This window comes from Phalacrocorax aristotelis, chromosome 1 (genome assembly GCF_949628215.1).
Source record: "Phalacrocorax aristotelis chromosome 1, bGulAri2.1, whole genome shotgun sequence".
Classification (NCBI taxonomy): domain Eukaryota; kingdom Metazoa; phylum Chordata; class Aves; order Suliformes; family Phalacrocoracidae; genus Phalacrocorax; species Phalacrocorax aristotelis.
The window spans coordinates 217,644,548-217,665,580 of NC_134276.1; the positions used below are offsets into that span (position 1 = coordinate 217,644,548).

A 21,033-nucleotide genomic window follows, 5' to 3' on the forward strand; every position below is an offset into this window, starting at 1 on the left:
TGGTCCAGGGGCCTAATCCTGGCTTGCTCTCTATGCTTTTCCCTATAATTCCCAATATTCAACTCACTCTTTTGGCAATATCTGCTCAGCAGTGATAAAACGTTCCTGATAGGACAGTTTCCTGAATGATAACTGGTAACGTGTAGTTCCTCACTGGGTATATACAGGAAGTATTTCTTCACGTGTGTATCGCTTGCATTTACTGACATATTTTATTTGCCATTTGGTGGCACAGTCAGAATGCAGTGAGCATCCTTCAGCAGCTGCCCAGATTTCCCCAGACCTTTTGGATGACTATTAGCTACTTCTGGTGACCTACCGCTAGTCACAAAATTATTCCAAAGCCACCTCCTCCTTGCTTCTGAATCTCCTACTATTTCTTACCTTAATGAACTAAAAAAAGTAGCTTTTTCTTTAGCCTCCCCTGGGATGCTCTTCCTTAACTGTCCCACTCGTTCTCTGGTAGACAAATAGACTGAAATATTTTCCCGGTACTTCCTACTCATTCTTTCTCTTTCCTAATTTCCTGCTTAGATGCTGTACGCTTTCCAACTGTATTCACGCAGGGTGTATTTTCATTTCTAAATAGCCCCTCTGCCTCTCAGAGTAGCTCTTAAACACTGTTAGCGAACCAGAATATTTTCTTGTTCTGCTTTCTTACTCCCTTTGACTAATCTCACTTCTAAACCTGCAGCTACGTGAAGGCAGTTACAAGCAGGAAGGCCAGCTACAACACAGCAAACCCGGGCGTAAGCACGGATTTACTGGTGTAACCCTGTTTCCCAGACTTCACATAGCACTTATTTGAATCCACTTTCAAGGGCAGCTGAACATTTTAATAATCTGTTACAGTTGCATCCCTGAAAATAATAACAATCTGCAGCATAAAAGCTTTTTTCCAGTTACAGCATGCTCCATAAACATTAATTGGTTCAAATCAATGAATTAGTTACCTACCTCCACTTTGTCCTCGTTTACTAGAAGGCCTAATACTTCCCACTCTCAAACCTGACAGAGGTTGCATCATCCACCATGTCACGCTGTTGGCAGATGTGCCGCTCTACACGGGACTATGAAAGACTCTGCACCCTGCCAGCAGCCATTGGAACAAGATTCAGAATGACAGAATGCCAGCATGGTGGGGGCTGGCAGGGCCCTCGGGAGCTCACCCCGTCCCACCCCCTGCTGGAGCAGGCACCCCCAGAGCAGGGGCACAGGACCGCGTCCAGGCGGGGGGTGAATGTCTCCAGGGAAGGGACCCCACAGCCTCTCTGGGCAGCCTGTGCCCCTGCTCTGGCACCCGCACAGCAAAAGGGTTTGTCCTCCTGTTCAGGTGGAACTTCCCATGTTCCAGCTTGTGCCTGTTGCCCCTTGGCCTGGCGTTGGGCACCACTGAAAAGAGCCCGGCCCCATCGTCCTGACACCCGCCCTTCAGGTATTTATAAGCACTGATGAGATCCCCCCTCAGCCTTCTCTTCTCCAGGCTGAACAAGCCCAGGTCTCTCAGCCTTTCCTCCCAAGGGAGATGCTCCAGCCCCTGATCCCCTTGGCAGCTCTGCGCTGGCCTTGCTCCAGCAGTTCCCTGCCCTTCTTGAGCTGGGGGGCCCAGAACTGGACGCAGCCCTGCAGGTGTGGCCTCACTGGGGCAGAGCAGAGGGGGAGGAGAACCTCCCTCGCCCTGCCGGCCACACTCCTTTCCATGCACCCCAGGACACCCTTGGCCTTCTTGGCCCCAAGGGCCCGGTGCTGGTTCACGGTCACCTCACTGCACCCCAGCACTGCCAGGGCCTTCTCAGCAGATGGTAGCTTTCAGCTAAATTAGGCATAAAGTTTCCAGAGCTGGGATGAGCCACCAGCTCTCAAGGACCAGAGCCTTGCTGAGATGTTCTACAGGCAGGGGAAAGACCACAGTCCCACAGCTGAAAGCTACAAGGAGCATTTTGTGGCAAAGGAAAAGTGACACCTCTTCCACATGGAAGGGTGTTGGAGAATAGCCACCTAGGAAGGTCTCCAGCACTACCATGGTCAGTAGACAAAGAGGGTGACAACAAGCCAGGAAATTAAACACAAAGCCCCTCATTCCTGCTGCAGTGCTGCTACAGCCTTTGCATCGCTCCTGAACTACAAGCGGTTTGAGCAGACTTATCACAAGTCTTGCCTGGGTATGAACAGAGCTGATCCTGTCACACTAGACACTCAATGACTTGTTGGAGGTTCTTCCATTCATATTTCTAGGAGAGTCTTTACTTCTAACATAATTTCCCTTTAATTGAAAATTCTGAATTTATTAAGCTAATACAGGAAAGGGAACTGCTCACTGCAACCTTAAGAGCTAAAACTAGTAGCGATGGGGTGAAATTAAATCAAAAGCACACCGGTGTTCTAGTCCAGAAAAACTTCTCAAAAAATATATAGGAAAATCTATCACCTGGAGATGTTCAGGATACAGATCCTGCAAGTCAGATTCCAGGAGACAGGGCTTTTTCCTGCAATTCCATGCCTATTTAGCTTAGCTGTTCTTCCTAAAGCATCCTAAAAAGATCGCTTGTTTTTCAAAGGCAATTTTACAGTGAACTGATTAGCAAAAAGCCTGCTTAATCAAGCCCGTATGGTAGCAGAAAGGAACATATCTGATGGACCCAGATCTGAACCTCAAAGAGAAGAAACAGTTCTAGGTGTGTTGGTGGTTCAGTTGCAACAGCAATTTGGAAGCAAGATGTTGAATGCCCCCAGGATCAAGGTGGCTGCTTTAGCAATTTGCATATATAACAAGGTCTTGGAGCTTTACTCCAACCATCAGCACTACAGACTTGTGCCTTGCCCTAAGCCACGGCTGCTCAGTCAACAGCCTCTAGACAAGAACTCTGATTTGGAATAGGAAAATATTTTGTCTGCGCTTCAGAAGTGTGAGGCCTCCCATGCTGCCAGGGCTGATGCCGTGTTTCCTACCGTCCACCTGCTCTCTCAGCTGCCATGTGCCACAGCCATTTCAAGTTTTTAAGAACAGCAGGCAAAGCTTAAGCAACTCATCAGAGTTGAGCACACATTGCTTCCTGCTGTGCGGACCTGCAGAGATCTACACCGCGGATCTTGGTAATCTGAGTATAACTGAAAACCTAACAAAAATCTTGTTACAAGATGAAGAGGCAGCATTACTACTGCAGCTCATTCGGCTTCTACTTCAGAACCACCTTCGTGAGAAACCCCCAAAACACTGGCTTTTGGAAAAGATTCTGATTTCTGAAGAGAGACCACACTGCCACACAACAGGGAAATTCAGCCTCAGCCTTTTAGCAAGAACCATTAGTAATATCGAGGGAGACCCTGACCAGCATACTTAAAAGGTGCTGTTAGCCCATAACTACTCTTGCTTGCTTAGCAAGCTCAATTCTGTAACTGGAACTTTAATGCACAAATAAGATCGTTCAGAGGGTACAGTTACTACCCATCTTTTCCTCTTTCAGGAAATTTCCACATCAGTGCTGTTCTATTGTGACAGTGGAAATCAGGAGCTGTCCTGCAGACACCCAGACAAATTTGCTAAGGAAACACCGCGACTGGGACTGTACACAGTGGTCTTTGCACCGTTAGAGTGAAAACCTAGAAGGAAACGTCATGCACGCATGCTTCAAGCCTTCGTCTCTCACCCGTACCTGTTAAGTGCCATGGTGACAGTTGCTCCTTGTTGCATCTCCTGAGATGCTGCCACTGCTGCTTCTGCTAATGACGCCACCGCCTGCGTGGCCTCTGATGCCTGCGTCGTCTGGATAGTCATCTCACCCCCCTGTAGCGTTGCCCAGTTCTGCTCCACCTATGGGGAAAGACAAAAAGAAAGGCCCTAGGATTGGACATCGCCCCATGAACAGATGGCTGTTTCCTAAAATGAAAGGGCCAGGTAGTTTTGAGAACAGAATCCTGCACATGCTTTGACTCTCTCCGAGAGACAGAGGAAAAAAAGAGCACCAGGGGAGGAAGCTGAGGATGCACCTGAGAACACTGCTGGACTCTACAACCCTCTATCAGCCATGAGTGAGTTTCTGTTGTCCGCCCATGATTTTAGTTGCTGTCCTCCATACGTTCAAACTTCAGACAAAAACTCGAGTCTCCTCATGCACGTGGAAAACACACCCCATAAAAGTCTATGAAGCCCCTCAACCTCCCACAAATCCCTCTTGTCCAGCCACGTCCCCAACGAAACAGGACAGTGTTGATCTTTGCTGTACTCGGATCGCTGCCTGCCAGCCCGGGCATTTCTGGGGTGCTGGAACCCCAGCGTCTATCACATCCCCCAAGGAAACGGGCTGCGCTTGCCTCACTGTTTCAATTTGTCTGCACCTATCCGCTGTCATTTTGGGGAACAGTCCGTGTTCCCATTCAGGATTTATTTGTACGGCACTTGTGAACTAGGACAGGTTTGAGCCAACTGGAATTTCTTCGTACTGCGGCAACATACTTAACAAAAGAAGATGGCAGATGGAAAGTACTCTGTTCATATATTTCAGGTACTTTCAATTCCCTAACTTCAGACCTTTACATAGATAGGTTTCGTATTACTTAAAGTTCACCCAGTCTCAGTTGCTCATTTTCCACCTAGCCCACATTTCTCTGTTTGGGACTCCACCGCTCATGACATAATGAGTGTATGGCCACAAAATCCACCAAGGTGTGAACTAGAAATATGTACTGGACCAAAAAATACCACTAAAGAAGTGGAGGATGAAGGCCCATCAGCTGACAAATCCTACTGGCTGCTCTGCAGGATGAAGATCTTCCCCCACCCTCCCATCAAGGTTCTCATCCCCATAAACATTTCGGGCCACTCACCATCTTGCCGAGACTCAAACAAGAATGCCGTAGAAGGTGATGATAAAAAAAACCCTCAATTTGTTAAGATGGAGAAAGCTAAAAAGTCCATAGAAGCAGAGCTGGCGCAAGGCTCCCCACAAAAGGACAAGTAAATTTTGCTGCCTTTGGGTAAGAAAAGGGTTAGTCCCATCACAGGCTGGAGAGGGAGAGAGAAGCTGTCGTGCTCTCACTCACATCTGCTATCACACACTCCTCAGCAGCTGTGGTTTTCCAGCACTTGGGCACAGGCAAAGCTGGCGCACGTCGTAGCTCTTTAGCCATCCCCAGCCGTCTGACGTTCAAGGCAACTGCTTCGTTCTCCTGTGCCCAGAGCTGACCGTGGGCGGAAGGATCCAAAGCAGGGAGGAAGCAGTGAGATAGTGCATTGCGAAAAGGAGAAGGGAAGTTGATTTTAGAGAAGGCAACGTCTTTTAGGAAAGACGCAACCAAGTTTCAGTGCCCAGAGAGGAAGAAGTTGCAGATGGTAGAGATCTTGAGAGAGTTGGATCGAGTTTATGGTACTCATTAGCCATGCCGAAACCAAACCAAAGCAAGCCTGAGCTGGGAAAGACACCCTTCCCACCACCATGCAGAAGAGGAACAGACATAAATGTTTTCAAATACGTGGCAACACACATTTGAGTGATAAGGCAGGTCTCCACTGTGACATACAGTGCCCTGCAAAGATGCCTAAGCTGTTTCAGAACAGGGACAGAGTAAGGCCTGGAAAAGAAGGGGGGACTGTCCAGGCCCTTCTCCACACTAACAAAGTCTGTGCTGCTGAGATACTAGCGGGCATCCCCGCTCCACGCTGCTCGGCGCCCTATAAACCCATCGATTTACCCTGAGCTAACTCAGATCTTCACACAGCAAGAGATAGCAGGACACAAACAACCCTAGAGAGGCTGTGGACCTATCTGTGCAGAGATATAGCACCCATCCCCAAAGCAAGGTTACTTCTCTATCTTTATTTTGTCCAAGATATTGCTTAGACGTTCTAGTCACGTTGGGAACTAGACGCCTGCGTCCCCCTGACTTCTATTTCTGCCATTGAAATACTTCTTTCAGATCTGAAGAGATAAAACTGGTTCTTGAAAACCCTCAAAGCAGCTGCAAAGTACTTCAAGGTCACAGCCCCAGAGTCAGGCTGTTTCACTATGGGTCTGAGATGGAAACAGGGTCTGGTGCAGAGCAAAGCTGTTCTGTGCTGCCACCTGTCGCCGTGAAAGCCCCATCCTCGCAGAGCGGACCAGACCTCGCCGCTCCTGCGCACAGACTGCCCGGCCAGAAATTCTGGCGTGCAGCAGAGGGGCAGAAAGCAACCTGCAGCCTGGTTTAAAGATGGGTTTGGCGGTGAAGAGGGTTAAAAATTTTTTAAAAAAAAAAAATCTGCATAATCTTAAGGGAATGTTCCTTAAACACACACAAAAATCTTCCCTACTCGATTAAAAAAAGTGGAAAAATAAATGCATGCAAATTTGAGTGTTCAGATTTTGGGGTTGAAATGGTCTGATCAAGTCCTCAATAGAAGCAACTTTGACAAGTTGTAAAGCAGCAGAAGAAACTTTCACAGTAAACAGACCAGTAACTCCGCAGGATCTCCTGTTGTCTCTATGCTACTGTGCATCCACACAGCGCGCTCTGGGATTTACTTGCAAGCCTCCCTAAATGCTGCAGCAAAGGAACAAGTCCCATTTTGTCCAGAGATCAGTGACCAAAGAACCACAGGGTTTGGCCACAGCCATGCAATATCCTTCACTAACCACGTGCTCAAAACATCCCAGGCATCGCTCCCAACCCTGAACTGCCAAACCAGCACCCAGGATCTACAGCACACATCAAACAGTTGCTCAATACGAATACACAAACGTGTATTTTTGTAGGTCATTAAGTCTTTATCTGCTACGGCAGATCTCGTGAAATCAATAATCTATAGGTAATAACAAAAAATGTATGGAATTCAGAACTGAGGCTTCCACCATAATTGCATTCGGACAGTCCTGAGTCAAAATGACAACAGTTCAACATTTTCTATATAAAATTTTATAGAGTCTCGTGTTCACATGTATGTTAACCCTTAATGCTGCAGGGTGGGAAAGCAAGGCTTGCTGTTTTCTGTGACCACCTAATTCTAGAAAATATTTAACTTCAATAAAGTCCAGATAGGACAATTCTGGTTTGTGCACCATGAACATGACCCAGGTCCTTACCTCTCCGTCAGCCACTGCGGAATAATTGACTTGTGCGACGGTAACTGTGGTAGGCAACTCTGAGGCATCGGCCAGCGTCGCAACTGTAGCACCAGTGCCGACCTATGGAAGTCGACAAAATGCAGCTGAACACATTTGTTATTGCAGGAAAATGTCCACATAATTCAGGCAAAGGGACACTCAAATGCTCTCGGATTAAAAAGCATCATCACACCCGCAGAGAATAATAGTAATTGCAGAGCTCAAGGAATATACAGAGCTGTCTCAAAGGGCTGGGGGAGGAAATCACACGCTACAGCCACATTAATCTGTGGCAGCTTCCAGGATGGATATGGCCCAGAAGCAAGTTTTGCACAGCCCTCGTGCTGTGTCCTATGTTCATGTAGGAGACGGAGTCCTTGCAATTCTCCCAGCCTCGCAAGGAGCAGCTGTGGGACACTGCTGCCATTCCCAGGTGTGAGCGTGGTGCAGGTGGAGCCAGCGAGCTTCTCCCACAGGGAGAAACCACTTAAAAAACCACCAAGTAGTCCTGGATCAGAACACGCTATGCATCAGCCCTCATTTATAATGCTCCTTGCTTACCATTCAGTGGGTCTCTCATCTCTAGGCACCTGGCAAACTTTAGTTCATCCTCAATACCCCATTGCCTTTGGAAATTACCTTTTCCCCATTTAACAGCTGGGAAAAGACAAAGGCAGGGAGATGTGCAGCTTTGTTTCTAAGGAGAATTAAACCTATAAGTGCTGGAAAGTGAATGGGATCTCAGGTGCCCGGCACCTAAAAGAACACTAGTCAAAGGGAAAATGTACGTTAGCAGGTGAGCAAATAGAACCAGCTTGGCAAGTCTGCCGGGCCATGGCGGGGGGGACAAGAAAGCTGTAACAATCGCTGAAGAGCTTTATTTGAAAAAACCCCAAACAAAACAACCAAACCAAACCCAAAAGAAACCCCCACACCATGTTTTTATCTTCATGAGATGAGAAGCGCCAACAGAAAACGGCGTTTGAGACTTCACTAAAAACGTGATGCTCAAGAGGGACAAACCGCTGGGCCAGTTTGGTACAAGAGGGCAGTGGTGGTCTGGAGGCAGGGGCACAGGGGAAACAGAGGTTCAGAGCCCACATCCACGAGGAGCTCTTGGGAAGTTGAGAGAGCACATAAATTGTCCACGTCCTGCACGGTCAGAACCTGCCTCCCCACTCGGGGGACACAGCAGCACCACCGAGCCACTGCCTGAACGCAGCCCCTGCTGCCCTGAATCCCCCTCTGTAAAATGGTGTAGGAGGCATCCCTACCGCAGGGGCTATCATGAGGATAAATACATATCTGGGGTGTGTCATATATATATTACACTTAGGGTGTAAGATGAAGAACGGGGGCACAAAAATACCTAATTAGGGTACGTTTCGTGCCATTAAAGAAAGGCAGTCCTACCACCTCTCCTCCCATCGCTCTGTCCCATTGCCACCACAGGCATCGTGTGGCCACACGATGAACTGTATTTGCTCGTAAAAGGGTTTGTTAAATCCAGGTCAGATCCCTGAATCACTTGACCAAACAGCTGCAGAAATGCTTGTACTGCCATAGGAGGAGAACAAGGGATGGGAGTGGGGAAGAGAGAGGATGAGACTGCTTTTTTGGGTGGGAGCATTGGGTTAACAAGCCTGCAGGCTAAGACATACAGATAAAGACAAAATTCTTGAAGGACAAGTTAAGCTACCAAACGGAGTTTGTTCTAAACCACCTCCCTGATGCAGGCAACTTGATACCGAGTCAGCCACGCTTGGAAATGGAAAAGCCCGGGGGTTTCATTCACCTGGATGAGGGACACGGTGCCATCAGGGTTACTGAAGGTTTGTACCACTGTCTGTGACGGCACCAGGTGCGCTATACTATGTGTGGTTGTAGTCTGCTGCTGTGTCTGCTGATCCTCAAACGCGTAGAGCAGGTCTTCACGCCCGTGCTGCTTGTAGCAGTTCTTCACGATAGTCCGCAGCGCTTGGGTCCATGACACCTACCAGCGGAATGAAAAAGAGTGAAAAGTCAGCGTAAAAAAGTTTTCTGAGCCACTGCAGTGCTGCTACTGCTGTGATTTGCATGCTTGTCTTTACTAGGGTTTATTGGGTGGTTTTCAACCAATTCTCAAACAAATAGAAGGCCCCAATACCTAATGCCTCTCTCCTCATCCCCTCCATTCCCCAAGACTCAGAAATCACCCTGGAGAGCTACTGCATTGCTGTGTACTGATACAGAATGAGCACATCTGGCCAAGGGGAAGGGAAGCTTCTCAATGAGATCTGTTTCACCAGCTTTCAAGGAATTCTAACTAAGGGATTGGGGCCAACAAGTAGAAAACCATCCTCACCTAGGAAAGCACCAACTGCCACAGCACCATTTCCAGCCTCCCTAAGCATCCCTCCCCATCCAACCAGACCTACATCAGCCTGCACAAGTCCTGCCCCTTGCACACCCTGGTAGCTTTCTTTATCTCCTTACGACAGGTTAGTAGAAACATCACCTGCACACAGGATCCATGGCCATAACTAATATCCAAGACCTTTTCACTCAGTTTTCTCACTCTTTTTTTTTTTCCTGGCTCCACTGCACATCCTTGACTACATCCCTTTAAATACAAAGGTCCCTGCAGCTTGGGACGGGACAGTAACCCTTCAAAGGCTTGAAGAGGCCATGATACAGACTCTACAGTAATGAACTGCGTACTTAGAGAGTAGACCTGTCTTAGGCCAGATAGGCCGCTTCATAAGGCCAGACGAGCAGGCTCTGCAGCTAGCAAAAAGGACACCCGCTGCAGAAAGAGATGTGGCTTAAATACCTGCTTGTCACACAACCCCAGCAGGGACAGAGCAGGCTGAAGGTTACGCTTCTCTCATCTCATTGCTCTCCCAGGCTGAACGTCTGACACCAAGTCAAGGAACGGCCAGTGTCATAGTTTCTTCTGTCACTTGAGGGGAAAACTACTCCCACAAAAACTGGTTGCAAGCCCCAATTTGAAAGCAGACAGACATGGGATACACACCCGCTGCTTCTGTTCCTCTGTGCGGACATCGCTGCGAACATTGGCCCACGGAATGTCCTCAGGCCACCAGATGGGCTTACAGCTTTCCTTGCCCCAGCCTGGTTTCCCGCGACCCGTGGAATACTTCAGCATCTCAGGGATGAAAGCTCGCAGCTGTGCCTGGAACAAACCACAGGAGAGGGTTGAGAGTTTTTTTAGGAACTCATAGTTCTGGTAGAGTTACGACATTTAACTTCCATCCTGTTGGAACCATCAACTAACTGGAAGCGGCCTGAACGCCTAAGGAAGATGGACAAATATTTTATCATCTTCTCCTGAGACTCAGCTGAGAACATCTTAGTAGCATGGGGAAGAGCAGGAACAAAATTAAGTCAGCCAGTTACAACAATAATGCACAAATATGCACCGTATTAACAGACTTCATGGTTCAACACTACCATGAAGAGAGCTAACCAACCTCAGAGGGAGAAAAAAAAAAGAATCAGAATAAAGCAGAAAAAACCCACACTTGATGTCCCCACAGCCACTGGAACTCAGATGCGAGCTGATATGCATTTTACAGAGATGCTGCAAAGAGGATGGAACTTCAGTGAGCCGCCTCAATGTAAGAAAAACCCATTCTCACACATATACGTCTCCACCCCTGCAGAACTGGAGTAATTTTCTGAATCTATTCTTAACTTTTGGCAGTGTGGGGACACCTTTCAACCTGATTTTACTTCTCTTTAGCACCCACAAAAACTGGTCAACTAGTGAACTGCTTTTACCAGGTGACAATACCTTAAAAATAGACCTGCAAAGCAAATCGAGCAGATATGTCACCAAGAGGAAGTAATATTCCTAGCGTTATCAAAAAGAATACAAAACTCACACAGGGTTTCGTGACACGTTTGGTTTTCGTACCGGGGACTGCCTGAAGCCTCAAGAAAAGGCTGGTTCAGTTGCAGAAACAGAGCAGGAAGAGAAGCAGTGCTCACAACCACATGCGCCAGAGAAAACCACGTTAACTTAAAGCTAAATAGCTGCATCTAAGAACACCTCCCTGCATCCTTTCATAGCCTTAATAGCAAGTTATTTGAGCTTGTGACAGTGCCGCTGGGAGTGCTCGGGCCACCTTACAGCCCCAAGACACCTGCATGTTCAGGGCTCCAGGGTACAGCCATGGAAGAGCGCGACGGGTCCAGCATCGATTGGTGTCCCAGCCACAACGCAGTCCCAGCTAGCAGAGGCACGGGGCAGCTCCCGCAGCACTTCTGGCCCAACCCTGATGATCTGCCACAACAATGCCCGCTCCTCCAAGCCACGATCCGGCTTGAATGACATCCTGGTTCCAAGTCTGGATATTGTATCCATTGGCTCCAAGCTGTAAATGAACTCATTTACAAGCTGCCTTTTCCACATTAGCATAGGGAGTATGTACCAAAGTCCCCTCTAACATCTGTCAGAGGAATGGAGGAATGCTTCAGACAAACGGGAGTCTGCAGATTGTCTCTGTGGTCTCTGCAAAAAGCCTAAAGCCCCTAAGCTCACTGCTAAATGCACTGGGATCTGCAGTGGCTCTTTCAGACACAGGACTGCTCTTCAAAGCCAGAGCCCAGCTGGAAGATGTAACGTGGGCCCTAACTTGCACAGTGAAATAGAAAAATTAAGTGTGTTTGGGTAAAAAGAAACAATTTCTTTGTAAGCATGGTTTACTACATTGCAAGCAGTTTGCAGCAGTGGCTAGGGAATTTAAAGGCAATAAAAACCCATCATACTTGTGGGTCCTTATACAGCGTATTTGTGGCACACTGCAGAAAAACCACCCCTGCTCAGAGGAGCAGCTGCATTTCAGTTCCTCCACTTCATGGACATCCCGAACCATCTCAGAGAAGCCATACCAAAACCCTGAATTATAAACAGAGGCACAAAAAAGCCACCAGCTCGCCCATGCTCACACAAGTGTCAACCACTTTGATGCCCCTTTTTTCCAGCCCAGGCCAAGCCTGCCTGTGAGGCAGCTTCCCCATCTGTACCGTAGGGCCAACAGTCACCCTGACACGCATCAGGATCCCCAGTCAAGGCCCCATGTATTCAGTCAAATAAACCTGCTAACGGCATCAAGTTCCCTGGCACAAAAATAGTTAAAAGCTCCTTCCCAGAATTGCTATCTGCAAGCAATGGTCCTTTTACCAGATGGATTAATTACTGGTCCTAGGGAGTTTGGCGGCTCAAGCTACTCAAGGCACTTGTTAAGGAGGGTTTGCCTTTAATCCGCCAGGGAGACAATCAGCAGCGGCATTACAACCTGCTCCGGCACAAGAACTTCTCTAATTAGTGCCATAACAAGACCTCACCCTGGCAGCTCGCAGGGCCCCAACACAGGCTGCGGCACCGAGACAAAGACGCTGCATCTCTCAGGGCGCAGCTGGGAGGAACCGCTGCAACCGCTTCGTCTGCAGGAGCCACGCGTTCTGCTGGCTCCATCCACAAACTACCTGGAATTCAAATCTCTGCTGAAAAAAAGACAGCAGCTCACTCCGGTGCGCATGGTTGTCAGCTCTGGGAAGAGCTCAAATAATCTCCAGTATGAAGAGTTTGAGTGAAACTATAAGAAATGTTTCTTTGACACCCTGTGGTACACAGACCAAGTGTCTTCTAGGTTTTAACATTAAGCTCAAGTGTTAGCAATAGTGAGCTAATCCTTATTCTACCATCTGCAACATCCCCAAGCAGAGACAACTGCGCTCCAGCGCTGGAAACAAGTTGTCCTGCATGCAGAGCACCAAGCAATGCTCCGGTCTTAAGGTTCACGCCCCGCTAAGGAAAGTGGTTTCTAGAAGGGAGCAGAACCTGTGGCTGGGAATTTTCTACCTGTCCTCTCAGCCTAGCCTCAGGATCTCCAAAAAGCAGCACCTGGGAAAAGTGAAGTCAGGTCCACACAGGACCTTGGCTGCAGCTGGAAGTGGGCAAAGCAGCAATCGCAGCAAAGCACCCAGGTGTTTTGCTCACTGGCCCTTCTTTTTGCAACAGCCAGTTTTAGGCTAAATGTTCTTTGAGTTTAAAAGTTCCAGTTAATGTTTAAACACTCAGAGTAAAAACCCAGGCATCTGTCAAGGCGTCAACCAAGCTGTCATCATGAGTTTCCTGCTATGAAAACCCGCGTGGCCCTGACCAAACTCTGCGAGGTCTCACTGCCCAGGAGCTTTCTGGCAGGCACGGTGAGAGCGGCCTTGCTGCTGTCATAAATTCATCACGGCAAAGATGAGGCAGAGGGTCAGCCTGGGTGTCCTCAACAAGAAGCAACAGCACTCAGCACCCAGGAGATACAGCAGTTTATGCCTGGCCACAGGAATCCAACCCAAAATTAACAACCTGGTCATCACTCCAAAAAGCAGGAGGTACTGTGGGTCTCCCCCACAGAAGCGTCTGCTCACGGACTTAATCTTTACACAAATCTTTCTTCTCTTCCACCCTGAAACCGTGGTCAAGTCATAAGAGTGAGTGACTAGTTCTAATGTTTCAAAGGGGCATGCGTGGGGACCAGGCTGTCCCTCTCGGGTTCATCACCTCCTAGCAGAGTTTGGAGCCCTGAGCACTGGACACGACTGCTTGTTCTTGCTGGAAATGAGGCACGGTGCAGGCTCTGAGCTTAAGTGCTGTAAAAGCAGGCAGCTGCCTGCATGGCAGTTAGAAGTATACACTCATCCTTGTATCCAGTACATCACAGGACTCGCTACCCTTCCCACTCTGCTGCAACAACCATCCAGTCCTAGAGCTCAGCTGCGTGGGGGACCCGATTCCTAACTCTGGGGTGCCCTCACTGCAGAACAAAGATGATCCCTCTGCCACGTGGCGACTGACCTGCTGGGAGAGCAGAAACACAGGCTGTCCCCATATCACACCACTGATATGGACCAGAAGGGAGCACCAGCAAGCCTCGGACCTGGGTGATGGGGTCCAGCACTGCAGGATCATCCCTGCCCCTCCATGGAGGAGGATCCGACAGCTGCAAACTGAGTTTAGTTACCGTCTTTCAGTGCTTGGCTTCTCCTACACACAAACTGACACAAACATTAAGATACCCGCTGTTTCTGCAGAAGCTTTTTGCAGGGCAGTATGCAAACAGGCGTTAAGATGATTTTTGATAGGCCCAGACAAACTTTCTTGGCTTGTATAAGCAGACTGCAAATCATAGCAGCGTATTAAATTTTAGAAAAGTCAGATAAAAGGAGAAATCACCAGTTCAGAAAAGCATAAACAAATTCTAGTGACCTTGGTGAGAGCTGACTGAAGCGTCGACCTCACTATTACCCAGTCTTACTCCTTAATCATATCAGCAAGCAACTGAGAACAAGTTTAAGGGCAAACTCGGGTCTGACATACAGTGTTGACGTAGCCAAAGTCCACAGAGCAATGAGATTTCTCTTTGTAGCAGCTGCAGGGTAAAAGCCCCACTGCAATACATTTTTTTCCTGCACAGCCAAGGTGGGTGATGCTCTCCATTCACAAGTTTATAGAAGCATCTTTGCTCAGGCCAGTAAAGGCTTTATTTCCCTCAAGACCACGAGGGAAGCAGAGCAATTAAAAGGAGAGTTATTTTCACCTCTTTGTTGAGGACCTAACGCCTCTACCACCTGCCTGCTGACACCTGCAGCTGCTGAAAGCAGAGGCCTCGTGTTTCCACTCCCTGTGACACACCTCTTAATTGCACTGCCCAATTTATATTTACAAATATATCCCGGTTTTCCATAGGGCTTTGTGCAACTTGGTTAAAAAAGCTCATTTCTTGTTAGCAAGAACAAAGAACTATATTGGCAGCTCCGGGAACCAAGGTTCCTACAAAAAACCAATGGCAATTCTGGCTGCACAAAGGTTGCAGCAATGTAGGAGTCAGTTATCATCCATTCTCTCAAGCGAATGTATTTCATATTGCAATTGTGACCTGGAAAAGGCAGCAGTGGCCTCATCATGTTCAGCATACCTGTGTTTTGTTTCTATTTCCAGTTTGCCCCCAAGTCTGGCAAAAACTATATAGCAGCTGGATGCTTTCAGCAACAAAATCATCTCGTGAGCACCACATGCCCCATCTTACTCGCGAAAATTTTACAAGGCAGACAGACAAAATCCACCCAGCAGTCTGCAGTCCGGTCCGCTAATTCTAGTGCTCTGCCCTCAAGTGGCCTGCAGCTGTTCAAGGATCTCAGAATATCTTTTTTAAGACATTCACAAAACATCATCCCTACGCGATCTGTGGGGAAACTGAGGCAGCGCGGCGCTGGGCGCCCACACCACAGCGGCTGGGCTAACCGGGACAGCAACGGTTGGCCAAACGGGGCACAAAGAGCGTGCAGCTGTCCACAGCTCAGGAGAAACCTTCCTCACAAAGCTGTTTTGAGTTATCCCGTTGCACTAAAAAGACGAGGGCTAACTCCTAAGAAGATACTGCTTTTACCATAATGCAGCATGAGAGGACTTGAAGTAAGAGGCTCTACGTTGCTACGCTACTGCATCGGCAGTTTGCACGCTTGCTGGCCGAAGGCGCTGCGGAACATGGAGAAGAAGAACTGTTTCTCATGTAACAGAGCCACAAGAAGCCTGGGAACACAGGAGCGTTGGCACGTGGAGGGGGAAAAAAAGCGCCCTGCCAGCAACTGGTGTCTTGGACTGGAGAGCTGAGTCACACGTGGAAACGCAAAACAATCAAGCCCCAGGGGCAACCTGGCTTGGCCAAAGCTGTGCAATGTTTCCAGAAGACCGAGGCCGTGTCACGTTTGGGAGAAAAAGAAAGTCTCTCAACTTATTTTTAGCTTAACATGAAAAGTATTAGTATTTTATCCACAGAATTCCATTGATATTAGTATTTTATCCACAGAATAGAAGCAGGAAACACTTCAGCAACCTTTGATGTTAAAATATTTTATTTCCAACTCTATCGCAAAACCCAAATAATACGCATTATAAATCCAGCTGAAGGTTTCTCTGAAGTGAGAGCTTATCACTTTTATTGCTGCTTTGATGGCACGTGCAGCATTAACAGCCAAACAGTTGACAGATCTTTTTCCTGGCCCTTTTATACGTGCACATATTCTGCGCACACAAGCCAGAAAAGTTTCTCAGACTGGACTGCAACAACCTCACCTCCTGATCTCATTCACCCACTCCCGTTTCTCTCTCTTTCTCATTTCTTTCCACCACCCCACCAGCAACAGCTCAATTGCTCTGTTCCCTCCTCAGAGCCCACGTGCCGTGGGTACGCGCACCTCCAGCTTCACTGCTTGCACCACGCTGGGATGGCCTCCCTCTGCCTCGTCAAACCTCCACAGAGATGTCTCCTTCTCCTTGCTTTAAGTCCCAGACACTTCTCTTGCTGTTACTCAGCTTAATTACTACAATGACGAGGCCATAAAGTCAGGCAAACACAAGCATTTTGTTTGCCAATACAAATTAACTCAGAGTTACATACCTGCGATCTTTTGCTGGTCTTTCATTTTACTTTAAAAGTAAAACATTTCCATTTTTTACTTTCTGTTTTCACGGGAAACTGTTAATGATACAGAACAAAAGCTGGCTGTGAACAGCTCTTGCAGATACCACCTTTCACAGTGGCTTAAAAATCCAGAAACTAAGTTTTGTCTTATGTTGTCATGGATTAAGAACATGATCTGTTATCAGCCAAGGCACAGTAGATTTCTTTGTAAAATGTTACTAGAAGTGTGATCTTGTCTGATTCCACTCAAGTAATGGAAATAGTGTTTTGACCAGAATGTGATCTTTCTGCAGAGCACTGAGGAAATCTGCACATTTCTGCTCTACAACACCACCTCTTTGTACGTTGCCCAAAGCCTCTGACCCTTCCATCTTGCTACTCCCTCTGAAGAAAGTGGCTTTCAGCATTTAAAATTTGTTGTGGTGCATCAGACCGAGCATATCCAGAGCCTCCTGCAAAACACACTGACCTGCATTCAGGTCCTGCACCCCAGGGGAAGGAGATTTCCCTACAGATGATCCCTCCCACACCAAGGAAGCTTCCCTGGGGGGGGGTCCCTCCACTTTCTCCTAGCAATAACGAAGTCAGCAAAGGGCTGGACCGGGAGAGAACAGGAGTCGCTCACATCCCTAGGGCAGATGATTCCCTGGCACCATCAGAACTATCTCGCTCAGGCTCTGACCTGGAGTTAAACCACCAGCAAGCTCTCCTCTGCTCCAATCTACAGCAGACAGAGGAGGGAATGAACTAGAGACACAATAAATGTTGAAGGAGGATAAGCCAAAAAGGTACTCTGCAAGTGACCTTCCTGACCTCAGTGCCTAAAAACCACTGCGAAGTGCGGAACAAGTTATCTTCTCTGTTCATAGTTTATGGGAGGTGGCAAACACAGCTCAAAGAGGAACACGCCCAGCAGCCTGAGCTCTGGTCCCTACCAGCATCTCTACTGTTTCATGTAGAAAATAAGCACCAATAACAAAGCTTCACATCTAACTACTATCTGAGCTGTTACAGGCCCATGGGAAAGAAGGGATCAAATGCATCCCCAGGAGGCGTAGATGTAAGCTCCGCTGCAAAAGAACAGGATGTGACTGCAAGACGCCAAATCTGGTTCTGGCGTATCCTGCCGCTTACCTGGGTCATCTTGTCCACTGAGACAGGAATGCCATCGATGGTGAGGGGTGGCAACTCTGAGTTAACCTCCTGAGGTGCAGGAGCATGCTCTGCCAGTGCGGACTCCAGGTCTTCCAGGATCATGCTCTTGTACTTGCGTACCTGTGGGGAATCGTTAAGCTCAAGTAAACAAGGTGAGGAGCACCAGGAGAGGCAAGGGCAAGGACGCAGGACCAGCCACCTTCCCCAAGGTGCTGCAGAACACAAGGAGCAAACAACACCACAGCTGGCAAAGAAAAATACCCACTGGCCCCAAAGACTTGGCCGCATCGAAGAGCTGATGATGAAACATCAAGTAACACTGGCAAGTGGAAGTATTTACAGGATTAAAAGAAAAAGTTCTGAAGCAAGGCTTATCACGGTCAGCATCTGCTCTATTTACTGTCTGGTCTGCAATAAGGTGCAAGCGCTGACAGCCGAGCTGAGTTCAAACATGTCACTACTACCTGCTCCCTCTGATTTTTAATCCAGGATATGCAACCCTGGTGAGACATGCTAGGCAACCCTTCATGCAGCGCATGTCAGTGCTACCCTCACATCCATACACTCTCAACTCCTGTTTCCAGGGTTTTAAACATGACCATCAGATCACAACCAGGCTTGCAAAGCTGCCTTGAGCAGAATGAAACCTGCAGAGAAGGTGAGCAATTTATCACGTAGCTTTTCCTACAGACACCTACCACGTTCTCCAAGGGTGCAGCACCGAATACTTTAAAGACAGGATTGGGTTTGGAGGGTGAGATGCACAGGACGATGGCCTGCTGCCCTACTCTGGTGGTGTACTCATCCAGCGTGGCTCGGAGCTTCCTGAAACAGAGATATAAACCAGTGAACAGGTATCAGCTGAAAGTCCTGTAGAAACACAACCCTTTGCATTGTAAACTGCCGTTCTTAGAGCTACCCATCCACAAACCAGGTGAGAAACAGAGCCCCAGCTCGTCAGATTAGCCACATGTACTGCTTATTCCTCCGCTCCCGCAGGCCTGCTGTATTCCCTGCAGTCACCCAGCAGCTCAAATATCAATTTTTCTCCCTTCTCTCCTTTTTCCATTGATGTAAGAAGTAAAGAGAAATCACCAGAGCAGCAAAGCTCGGACAGCGTCTGCACATCCACCCTGTCACCATCTAAGTGTATTAGCAATACAAAACTTGTAAAGAACTTGAATGATTCAACAACAGAAGAGTGCAAACACAGGCTGTTTTACCTCCAGCCTCATAGCAGCGCAGTGCAATTCTCTAGTACCAAAGGCCTGCTCAAACCAGAACTGTAGCATTCAACCAACAGCTACACCACAGGCAAGAACCAGAAATATTGCAACAGCTCAGCACAGGAAAACCAGGTGTTCAGACACCTGCCACATCAGCAAGTCCCTTTGGAATGATCTCTCTGTAGGAAGAAAATGTTCCATCATACACTTTCCGCCTCTAACTCACTTTTAAAGCGATGCAAGAGGATGTGTCAGAAATGTCAGCAGAAACTCATGAAGCAAGAGAGGACTAGCAGTTATCTCCAGATAACCTGAGCGCTCCGTAAGGTGACGGTTTAGTATCTGCCCTGGTCATTTCAGAACCTGCTGTTAAATGCAGACACGTTGCCAAAAAGCACCAACACCACCACCAGCTATGCAGAGATCCTAGAATCAGAAACTCTAACTTCCCACTCAATTCACAGTGGCTTAAATATCAAGCACAAACATGTCGAACTGATCAGAGCGCAGAAAACCGATGCATTTTGTCAGTAACTTGCATGTAGGAAAATGAAGTAGTTGCATGATGGGAGAAGAAATAACTCCTTTAAATAGGAGTTTCTTTAAAAAGATATTGTTCACATTTCAAGAGAGAAAAGAATTTGCTCCTCAGAAACGTTGCAGTAAACATGGCTGGGTCGTCAGAGTTGGGGGAAGGAGGGGAAAAACAGAATGGAGCTGTAAAAAAAAAATGACACACACGTATTATTTAACACTAACCCTACACCATTTTGTTCCAGTTTGATCATGCGCAAACGTTGTTGTGGGAATCAGCAGATGAGTAAGCAGAATATAAGGAAACCAACTTAATTCCTCACCAACTTTAGAAGAGTTAGAACAGGAGAGAAGGAGAAAAGGCAAAACTCTGGCCGTCGCTGTTTCAGTGCATTAAGTGTGCACGCAGGAGGAAGCCAGCAAGAAACGGGGTGACAAATACCCCAGCTCTTGCAAGGTAACCCTATTAAATCCAAAACAATTTAAAAAGCAAAAATTGCTTTGTTCCAAAACCTAGTAAATAGTACTAGCCAATATTTACGAATGCTTCCTGAAGACGGAGCTGCAGGTGATCTCTCCAGGCTTGCGGAAAGCCTGTGCAGTCACTTCAGCACCAGTGCTCCTAGGTGGCCATCAGGCGGGCAGACAGCCTCAGAGCACCTGTAATGCAACACCTGAAGGGCTATGGAAGTTTGGTGCCTACAGAGCAAGTTTCTAAAGCCAAAGAAAGTGTTTCAGCTCTGGCAGGCGTCTCCCCTCGACTATTCTCCCCCAACACTGTGCACTACAGGCTGGGTCACTCTTCAGCATGGAGCTCACACAACGGGGTCTGCTGGCAAAGGAAATTCAGGTACATACACACACTAAACCTATTCACATGATCACTTCATAATGCAGAAAAGACTTTTTTCGTTAGGTAGATAAGTCCTTTGTGCCATTGCAGAGCTGGGCTCTGGATTCTCAGGCCAGCTACTGTTAAAGCCACTACAAATACCTTGCAAGGCAGTGTTACCATGCCAGATTTAACTTGTGACTAGCTGGGGCTAAAACAGAACGGTGGATCCCACCAGAACAGTCATCTCAGTCATGGTGATCATAATATCATCTTAAAGATGAGCAGAGATGCAATTTAACCCATTTCTGCAAACTCAAACACAGCTCTTGGGTTCAACGACATCCGAAAAGAAACCAGCCATCCCCAAGCTGGGCAACTTCTGGACAGGACATGGTCTCACCACGCACAGCACTGGAGGCAGATCGAGGATGCGGACCGAGGTGTCAGAGTGCAGCAGGCAGAGGGACTTACCGTAGCAAACGCGTCTGCTGCCTTTTGCGGATTGATGGGTTGGATTCAAAAACGTGTGGTCGCTTTCGTTTTTTACCCGTTGCCACGGCAGCAGCTGCTGCCATCCCCACAGGGCCTGGAAATCAAACCAAAAAGGGTGAATCAGCGCACACAGTTCAGGAACTGGCCCGAAAGGACATGGCCATTGCCCCCCTGCCAGGGGTGGGTCCCAAGGGCTCAGCTCAAGGGCCTCCCCACCAGATTGGGGTGAC

At 47.9% G+C, this 21,033-nt stretch overlaps 1 protein-coding gene across 16 annotated transcripts in view; it reads right to left on the bottom strand.

Annotated features, from left to right (window-relative positions):
- Positions 1-21,033, bottom strand: part of NRF1 (nuclear respiratory factor 1) — a 73,561-nt gene that overhangs the window by 30,000 nt on the left and 22,528 nt on the right. For all 16 annotated transcript variants that reach the window (XM_075081731.1, XM_075081730.1, XM_075081735.1 and 13 more), the window contains 7 exons: positions 20,783-20,897; positions 18,415-18,541; positions 17,696-17,836; positions 10,093-10,251; positions 8,872-9,069; positions 7,056-7,157; positions 3,654-3,811 (listed from right to left, as the gene is read on the bottom strand). In XM_075081731.1, coding sequence (XP_074937832.1) covers positions 3,654-3,811; positions 7,056-7,157; positions 8,872-9,069; positions 10,093-10,251; positions 17,696-17,836; positions 18,415-18,541; positions 20,783-20,897 — 1,000 coding nt within the window. The remainder of the gene's footprint in view (positions 1-3,653; positions 3,812-7,055; positions 7,158-8,871; positions 9,070-10,092; positions 10,252-17,695; positions 17,837-18,414; positions 18,542-20,782; positions 20,898-21,033) is intronic.